General features: G+C 32.5%; 4 protein-coding genes across 6 annotated transcripts in view; 3 read left to right on the forward strand and 1 right to left on the reverse strand.

The window, feature by feature from the left end:
* LOC132913737 (proteasome subunit beta type-3) overlaps positions 1-7,671 on the forward strand; it is a 341,911-nt gene extending 334,240 nt beyond the window's left edge. The window contains exons 1-3 of one of the 2 annotated variants that reach the window (XM_060972267.1): positions 6,460-6,573; positions 6,861-7,426; positions 7,509-7,671. In XM_060972267.1, coding sequence (XP_060828250.1) covers positions 6,571-6,573; positions 6,861-7,426; positions 7,509-7,557 — 618 coding nt within the window. In that variant the 5' untranslated portion in view covers positions 6,460-6,570 and the 3' untranslated portion in view covers positions 7,558-7,671. Of the gene's footprint in view, positions 1-6,459; positions 6,574-6,860; positions 7,427-7,508 lie in introns of those variants that run through there. The other variant, XM_060972268.1, reaches the window with a different exon arrangement.
* LOC132913733 (homeobox protein ARX-like) lies at positions 163-2,054 on the forward strand. The gene is made up of 3 exons (XM_060972263.1): positions 163-497; positions 872-1,074; positions 1,164-2,054. Exons 1-3 carry the CDS (start codon positions 284-286, stop codon positions 1,500-1,502), a joined length of 756 nt encoding a protein of 251 aa, XP_060828246.1. The 5' UTR covers positions 163-283; the 3' UTR covers positions 1,503-2,054.
* LOC132913715 (cullin-2) lies at positions 1,914-6,067 on the reverse strand. 2 transcript variants are annotated; one of them, XM_060972239.1, is made up of 8 exons: positions 5,654-6,067; positions 4,857-5,053; positions 4,253-4,751; positions 3,987-4,166; positions 3,695-3,913; positions 3,447-3,617; positions 2,431-3,375; positions 1,914-2,356 (listed from the first exon to the last, which is right to left on the reverse strand). In XM_060972239.1, the coding sequence occupies exons 2-8, from the start codon at positions 4,958-4,960 to the stop codon at positions 2,225-2,227; spliced, it is 2,250 nt and encodes a 749-aa protein (XP_060828222.1). In that variant the 5' UTR covers positions 4,961-5,053; positions 5,654-6,067; the 3' UTR covers positions 1,914-2,224. The 2 variants fall into 2 exon arrangements, with proteins under 2 accessions (XP_060828222.1, XP_060828221.1); XM_060972238.1 differs by having other exon boundaries at positions 4,842-5,053; positions 5,654-6,066.
* A 93-nt stretch (positions 7,672-7,764) lies between the features above and the next one.
* On the forward strand, positions 7,765-8,774 carry LOC132913734 (uncharacterized). Its single transcript, XM_060972264.1, has 2 exons — positions 7,765-7,926; positions 8,012-8,774. Exons 1-2 carry the CDS (start codon positions 7,872-7,874, stop codon positions 8,662-8,664), a joined length of 708 nt encoding a protein of 235 aa, XP_060828247.1. The 5' UTR covers positions 7,765-7,871; the 3' UTR covers positions 8,665-8,774.
* Position 8,775: the final 1 nt, after the last annotated feature.

Genomic DNA, 8,775 nt, shown 5'->3' on the forward strand with positions numbered 1-8,775 from the left:
TCGTGGTGTATAAGCAATACATTTTTGAGGCTTCACTACCCCTCTTGAGGGAGTTCATGTTGAATATACTCTGTCCCCTACCCTATCTACGTCGTACAGGTGTAAGGAAAAAAAGGAGGAAAAGAGAAAAGAAATAGCGGAGTTGCGGAGTCGCTGTGGTACTCACACGAACTTCTCAACCTGGTAGTGATTCAATTACTATTAGTCTATCTTTCATTCGGTGTAACGTCTGTCTCGTCTATTCTGTGTTTGATTAATTAAACAACGGAAGCTAAGTATTGCAATGGATTTAAAGGAAGAAGACGAAAGTGCAAACGAAAATAGTAGACAACTGTTTTTGGTGGGTGCACCGCGTGATCCTCTAGTATCCACTGGAGCGATCGTCGCTTCCGCTGGAGCACCAGACGAGATCAACCCCGGAGGAGATCTACAGTCGACTGCTCTAGCTGGTCTGATAGGCGCTCAATCTTCCTCAGTTTGCTTTCCTACAAAATTCTGTAAGTGCACCCTGCCACCCCAGACCTGATTTAATTAACTGCCACTCTCTACCTGTCGACTCGTAAGTTGGGGCAGTCCTCAATTAAATTATTGCTAAATGCATTAAGCGAATCGGCAGCCCTTGTTTTAAATAGAGTTAGTGGTAATCAGTTTAACAGTTATGAATCATTTTACGCCATTCAACATGATTAAGTGCAATGAGGAAGCAGCGTGTAAATCCCCGAATCAATTCATTAATTTCCGTAATGTTTTGCACCGACTGTACTTCGGTTGAAGATGAAACAATTACATTAAATCCGCGATATTATACGCTTAATTTCACACAAAGTTTATCAAGTATAATAATGTTGAGAAAAACGATAAACTTTTGTAGCGTATGACTTCTCACCAAGTCCGGGAAGCGAGGATAGACAATCAACTGGAGTTGGAAAAAGGAAACAGCGGAGATATCGCACCACATTTACAAACTTTCAATTAGAAGAATTAGAAAGAGCGTTTCAGAAGACACATTATCCTGATGTATTTTTTAGAGAAGAGCTTGCTCTACGTATCCAATTGACAGAAGCAAGGGTACAGGTATATAATAGCCATGTATTCTATTGCTTCAGAAAATGCAATTGATGATAATTATTAATCAGATTCAACAATTTGCTTATGCCATATAGGTATGGTTTCAAAACAGAAGAGCAAAGTGGCGAAAACAAGAAAAACAATGTAAAGTAACCACTCACTTGACCTCGCATATGCCACCTTCTGAATGTCAAGAAGTACAACAACAGCAGCAACAGCAGCAACAATCAGATCATTTGTTACTGGAACCGCCATTGGGTAGCCCACCACCTATATATCTTGGCATGGAATGGGCAGGGTTTTCACCATATAGTAACACAGCCACTACATCACCTCTTGTGGTTAATAGTATGAATAAGCCATTAGAATCAGAGGCAGATGACAATCCTTTGCTGGATCCAGAACTGTTACAACTAAAAACTCCACGTTCCTAATAGTACCAATCCAAATCTATGCTGTAGTGGAACTGATTAATAACATTCCTTATATTATGTAACATTTTTAAAGAGCAAAGTGTCTGAAGCAAATAATTCTTTGCAATGTCACTTAAATCTTACCATGTATCGTGCAATATATGGCCATCAAAAGTGTCATGTACATTACTACCAGTTTTAACTGGTATGTTATAATTTCAAGATAAGGGACCAGAGACTTATTATAAGAAACGATATAAAAATTAAAATTCAAATATGCTTGGAATATTGTTACATAATTTTGTAAAAATATATAGATTTATTCTTCATATGGATTCAATGAATCTCAAAACGAGTAGTAATAATTGTACGTTATATCAAAATCAAAAATTACATTTTTATTCTTGGGAAACCAATGAAATTGTTCCAGCATAAAATAGTAATCATCTTTATTCCGTGCACATATATTATAAGTCATTGAATAAACTAAGTTATTAATCAATTGGTTTAGGAGCAAGAAAGCAATTCAGGATGCTTTTTTTGATCTTTCAAATATCAGATTTGGTTTGGGCATTATCATTCGAAAGAGCATCGTTCATTTCTATAAATATGTACCCGATCAGATAAAATTTAGAATAAACAATTGTTTTACTAAAACATTAGTGAAAATTATTCTATTATGAACGATCACAAAGCACCCTGAATGAAATAAATTAATGATTGTGTCAAGTGGTACAATAAAATCATGCGACGTACGAATACTCATCTGCATTATTTGGCGTACGTTCGATATATTGCTTATCTATAAGAGCTTCAATACATTTTTTGATCATGCTGATTGATGGTGCAAATGTAACCTTAGATTGACTTAGTACCTGGAATCGTATTAGTACGTTCAGTTACATCGTGTTTAGGTAACTCCTATGTATCATGTCAAAATAAAACTCACCTCTTGCACGAGTTGATTGTGTCTCAAAACCTTACGACTCTTCATAATACGAACTATAGCTGCTTGCAGGTACAATTTTCTGTCATCGTCGACGCTACGATGTGTAGTTTCGACATCGTGACACTCGTTTGGTACATCCCGTTGCAATGTACCAGTTATACGGAATTTCGTTCTTTTATTATAATAATCGAAATTGAGCGTCAAAGTCGTATCTTCTTCTAATTCTCCTTCCGTTGATTTTTTCAAAATTTTACAATCAACTAAACTGGTCGCATGTTTAACTAATTGATCATGTGATAAGTGTAATGATGCAGCGGCTTCTCTGCACTGTATCGAATCACAATGCTCGAAAAGAAGCAACAGTGCCATTTGGTAAGTTTGTACAGTTACCAAATAAGGTTTCTTTAAGTAATTGAACTTGAGTTCGCCTTGACAAAGATGATGTAACCAAGTGAGTTTCCGCCCGTTAAATTGCGCATGATAAAAAGTTTCGAATGCCTGTATAGACTTTTCTAATTGTTGAGGAATATCGAATGGCCCTGAAGATGGTGGTAAACCCAATGGCCAAGCTCCTGCTTGTAACACATATACTACAAAACCGATGCCTAATTGATTTTCTCTATCTCCTTCTCGTAAGCTCGTTGTAAACTTAGCATTTAAGTCTGCTGAAACTGACATATCGGTGAACATTCGATGTAATTTATTCGTGAATTCATAACCGCAAGCTTGTTTTAAACGATCAATCATTGATTCTTCCGCATCCATCGATTGCGATTGTTGGTGTATTAATCTCTTCGCTAACATTCGTGCGTAAAACTTCTGAAAAACATCCTTATCATCAATGTATTTGAACACGGTAATACAATGTGCTAGTTTTTCTTCAACTTCTCCTTCCGATGCCGCCTTCGCAGATTTTTTTAACAGAGAATCGCAATATTTAGCGAACTAAATTGAAATATTACAAATTTAAAAAATTAAACAAATTGCGTTGAAATACCACTACTTAAAGTACTTACTAGTTCAGGTGCTCTAGCTGGTTGCCGTGGAGCAGGCCTATGATTCACGACAACCGAACATGCTTTATCGAGAGCAGTTACGAAAGCTTGATCGCCTCTGAACACATCTTTAATCAATTCCGAATATTTACGATGCACATCCAACATGATTTCCACGAATTGCGTGTGTATCTACATTACGCAGTTATCACATAATAAAACAATTTCATAGAAAATAAAATTATATTTAGTATTGTCATATTTCTTACATTTTCTCCTTGTAAAGAGCTAATTGCTTGTAATCCTTGCTGAGTAATGTGTTCAGTAAATTTTTGTACAAGTGCCGTTAGACCTGAAGGTAATGGCCTTAACAATGGATACAAAAGGCTCAAATCTCTTTTACGTTCGTACTCTATCATCCTTTTCCCTTCCCAATGAAACCACGCTACATGCGTGGCTATCATTTTTCCTTCACAACATTGTCTCACCTACAATATATTACTGTTAAACGATCGATCGCTTTAATTTAACGTACATTATATTTAATATATAAAAATATACTTTAGGCACAGAGCTTGCATGAAGAAACTTATGGGCACGAAGTTCCTCCTGGATGAGTCGCCATGTCACTCTTTCCATGTAATGGGTTACATCCGATTGTTGAAGTAATTCGACTGCTTCTCTCATATAAAATTCTCCACTAGCCTCAAGAAACGGTGTTTCAAAAATTTCTTGGTACATCTAAAGCAAGACACATTATGTAAAAAGTTTTGCAAGAAACATATATTACACTAAAGAAAGCTAAATAGCGTAATAGAAATCCTTACATCTAATTGTCCCTTCATTTTATATTCCTCAACCCGAACAAAACTCTGTATCACACCACAAATAACTTCTGTACTTGCTGTGGGAGATGTACCAACTCTATCCGCATGAATGTTTTCTAACAATAGAGAGACAAGCTGTTTTCTTAACGGCATAATCATTCTTGTTTTCCAAATATCTAAACCTAACTCTCCTATTTCCATTTGTTCTTGGCAATCAACAACCGTAGCGGAAGACATGCCATAAATCAGTTCTGCCTCCGAAAGTTTCTGCTTTTTAATATGTTGTTGATTCAAATATAAGTACAAACAATGCAAGTAATTAATGCCCTGTGAATATTCTGTCCAGGCTTGATGATATGCCTGCAGTAAACTAGATTCACCTTGGGCACGAACTTTTGCTAATAATTGGAAGACATGATTGTCTAGAAATCTTTTTGTTTCACAATACAATTGATCAGCAAGTGGTTCTGGATATGCCACACATAATGAATACACATCACTGAAACAAAATATACAAAACATATACACAATGTCAAAATATATAACTACTTTAATACTCTGAAAATAACCAGAAGATATCATAAAGTACCTGAATCTATCATACCATGTTGCACGTGGAACATAAGATAATGTTATTACACACTTTACAGTCTCTTGTAATGCTTCCCATGTTTGAGTAAAGTCAACTCGTTTAGGCTTTAGTGACATTCTTTTATACAATCAACAAAATAACAAAGACTTATAACACCAAATAGTTAATATATATATAAATTCTATAATATAATTATCAAACCTCTAAACCTACAAAAAAATGATATATTGATTATAATCTCTTAAGTAATAACAGAAAAAAGATAAGAAGAAATTTGCACTAATTAAATATATGTTAAAAGTCACAGAATTAAAGAATATTAAAGCCAAACACTTAAAATATATTCCAAGAATAATCTTTTAACTATATACAAAGACTGAAACTACAGGGCTTAGTCCAAGTGTTTTGTATATGAGTGGTTTAAAAATAACATAAAAGTAAAATACATCGCAAGTGCATTTTTATTTCATGGTCATCTGAAATTTTTTTCATTCAATCGTATTTGACGCAACGCATACGACCAGCAAATTATTTCTTGTAACACTTTTCTAGAAGTAGATCGAGTTAATCAGCACTCAAAATAGCGCCTGTACATTTGTATCAAAAGATATGAACCGTTCGTAAATTATCGTTAAATGCGGACTAACAACGATCATTTTGTATCGTATTAGACCTTATTATGGTTAAATTCAAATGATATGTTTAATTGATCATCGAACTATAACGAACTTTAAAATACACATGTAAACGCGTGTTGCAAATTACAGCTGACTGGTTGTATCCAGATGGTTTTGATCGAAACCACTAACCAAAAACTTTTAGGAGGAGCGATTTGTATTCTTCGGAATACAACTGCCAATTGATATTAACTCCTGTCAAGATAAATTTTATGAAAATTCTTCTTTGCGTTAATTTGAAAATCATTCCCAGTTGCAAAATTCATGGCATTTACAATGACTCGTCTTGATCGAACACATTTTCTCTCTCTTTCTCTTTCTCTTTCGCCCTCGTTCGTTTTCCACCTCTGGTTTTAACTTTGGCTATCACTTTTATAAAACGTTTATTTAAAAAAGGACTTTGAACCCACAAAAAATATAAACTTTCTTCTTTACAATAGACAACGAATCAGATGCAAAACATTAAACTGCTTCGAATTTCTCAATAACATTGCAGAGCCATGTTTTCCCCTTTTATCTTGACTTTCTGAGATCTTGGAGGGGATGATGGAATATACTATCTAGAGGTTCTACTCTCAATCTCAATAGAGAAATACATCATATTGCTCTTATGTAAATAAAAAATTTATGCAATATATTGCATTTTATTTACTTAGGATCATTATTCCTGTTATAAAAACATCTCCTAAGCATGTTTGATATACCTCGATACGATCCAAAAATTATGTAAAAGATTGTTGGATTTTAAAAAATCAAAAACTCAAGATGATACTGACTTTCCCGCATATTTTTTAAAAATATGTATATAATATCAAGAAATTCTATTAAATATAATATGAGTCTAAATACGAATATTATATGTTATTAGTGATCATTAAACAAAGTGAGTTATGTAAATTTATGTTTATAACTTACAACGAAAAGGAAAATCGAAGTTCTATGCATTATATGTTTCGTGATATAAGTTGCGCTTCGAATATAGACCTTCAAGGTACAATTTGAAGTAATATCGCATTTAATTGTTGGTGAATTCTTCGGAACCTCTAAAAATGGTAATTTTTCGTATATTAAATTTTTGGCACATCTCTTCGATTTTTTAAAACGTTGGTTACTGTCATACTCTAATATTTTAAAATAATATAAAGTAAAAAAGAGGTTATGTTGCTGTCAAATACGTTAATGACATTGCACGTTTTATAAACTATGCTAAAGCGATATAACTATGTTATAAATGAAATTTTATTTTATTAGTTAGTTAAAAATTTGAATTAATTGAAACGAATTATAAAATAAGGTAAATTTACCTATAAAAATTTTATTTGTTTGTGATTCTTTTCAGAGTATTTTAGCCTATAATGGTGGAGCTATCATAGCAATGAAAGGCAAGAATTGTGTAGCAATAGCTGCTGATCGCAGATTTGGTATTCAAGCACAGACCATAACATGTGATTTTCAAAAGATCTTTGAAATGGGATCTCATTTATATCTTAGCCTTCCTGGTCTTGCCACCGATACTCAAACTGTAATGGAAAAGTTAAGATTTAGATTAAATCTTTATGAGTTGAAGGAAAATAGAAAGATACATCCTAAAACATTTTCATCAATGGTATCAAATTTATTATATGAGAGAAGATTTGGACCTTATTTTGTAGAGCCCGTCATTGCTGGATTAAGTCCTGTTACTTATGAACCATTTATTTGTAATGTGGATTTGATAGGATGTATAAGTCCATCAAATGATTTTGTGGTTGGAGGAACATGTAGTGAGCAGCTATATGGAATGTGTGAATCACTTTATGAGCCAGATATGGAACCAGATGATCTTTTTGAAACAATCAGTCAAGCATTGGTAAATGCATGTGACAGAGATGCAATATCTGGTTGGGGTGCTATTGTTTACATAATGTAGGTTATTTTAATCTCTATGTTTTTCTTCCTTTCTTTTTTATTTTAAGATACTAAGATATCAATTAATTTTTGATTATAGAGAAAAAGATAAAGTTACAACCAGGACTATTAAGACACGAATGGATTAAAATACTTTTGAATACATGTTTGTGTTATATACCGATATAAAATCTTTTATTAAGAAGTACATATATTGTTTAAATAAATTAATGATTTTCAATAAACAAAATGTAAAATATGAATTTTGTTATTTCTTATTCTATGCATTTATAATTATTTGTTTTTTCCACATGGGTAACAGTTCCTATACGTGTACGCCACCATATTTGTTTTTAAATAAATGAGGTTATGTTCTGAATCGGTCAGTACCTCAGCTTGGTACATACAATATTAATATTTTAATTTTGCTTCCGTTTATAAAAATATGTAAAAAAGAATTACAATGGCTGTTAGCAGATTGTGTGCAGCATTTCGACAAATAACAATAAAGGGAGAAAGTATGTAAAATATATGATTTTTATATACAATTTTATATTACAGAGAAGATAACCTAATACAAAACATAACTATGGATTATTTTAGGTAATATTATCGCGAGATATTACTCTTCCCATATGTTAAAAGGATGCAATAATGCTTTGAATTTTTCTAATTTTTCTAAAAATGCATTAATTGTAAGTCCTTCAAACGTGCATATTAAATTTATACCAAAAACACTTGATATAGATTTTAGAAATCCAGGCAGTACTACTAAAAAAAATATATATGAAATACCATTATCAAGATATATGCCATCAATGGAAGAACCTTTAATAAAACAGCCTATTAAGCAGGATTTACCATTAACAAATACATCTTTTGAACTTCCTGCAACAGAAAATATTTTAGAAAAATTAGCTGTACGTTTAATGATAATTAGAAAAAAAAAGATGAAGAAACACAAAAGAAGGAAACTACGTAAAAGAATGAAGTTTGTGTGGGCAAAGATAAGAGCAAATCGTAATATAACAAAGGAAAAAGTATTTCAAGCAGAATTAATTGCACAAATTAAAGAAGCCCACATGTTTAATGCTAAAAAATATGTTGAAGAAAGACTTGCAATTTTGGATAAAGAAATATTACCAAAAACATTTAGAGGTGAAATATTGCCTGAAGACATGATTAGGAAATTCATACAAGAAAAAGTAGAAAAAAAAATGAGAAAACATAATAGACCACGTTTAACACTTGATTAAATATATATATTGGACACATAATTGTTTATCACTATAGAAATAAATAATATGCTTTGATTCTCTACACTATGTAGATATGCAAAATAAATTTTTAATGTTTTAAAATTGAAG

The sequence above is a fragment of the Bombus pascuorum genome, chromosome 13 (genome assembly GCF_905332965.1).
Source record: "Bombus pascuorum chromosome 13, iyBomPasc1.1, whole genome shotgun sequence".
NCBI lineage: Eukaryota > Metazoa > Arthropoda > Insecta > Hymenoptera > Apidae > Bombus > Bombus pascuorum.

Coding starts and splice junctions, on each gene's coding strand:
- LOC132913715 (XM_060972238.1), bottom strand. CDS start 4,960: ATGTCACTAAAGCCTAAACGAGTTGACTTTACTCAAACATGGGAAGCA. Junction 4,752..4,841: donor ACATGGTATGATAGATTCAG/GTACTTTATGAT, acceptor ATTTTGTTTCAG/TGATGTGTATTCATTATGTG. Junction 3,618..3,694: donor GCTCTTTACAAGGAGAAAAT/GTAAGAAATATG, acceptor TGCGTAATGTAG/ATACACACGCAATTCGTGGA.
- LOC132913734 (XM_060972264.1), top strand. CDS start 7,872: ATGGCTGTTAGCAGATTGTGTGCAGCATTTCGACAAATAACAATAAAG. Junction 7,927..8,011: donor AATAACAATAAAGGGAGAAA/GTATGTAAAATA, acceptor GGATTATTTTAG/GTAATATTATCGCGAGATAT.
- LOC132913733 (XM_060972263.1), top strand. CDS start 284: ATGGATTTAAAGGAAGAAGACGAAAGTGCAAACGAAAATAGTAGACAA. Junction 498..871: donor TTGCTTTCCTACAAAATTCT/GTAAGTGCACCC, acceptor AAACTTTTGTAG/CGTATGACTTCTCACCAAGT. Junction 1,075..1,163: donor TGACAGAAGCAAGGGTACAG/GTATATAATAGC, acceptor TATGCCATATAG/GTATGGTTTCAAAACAGAAG.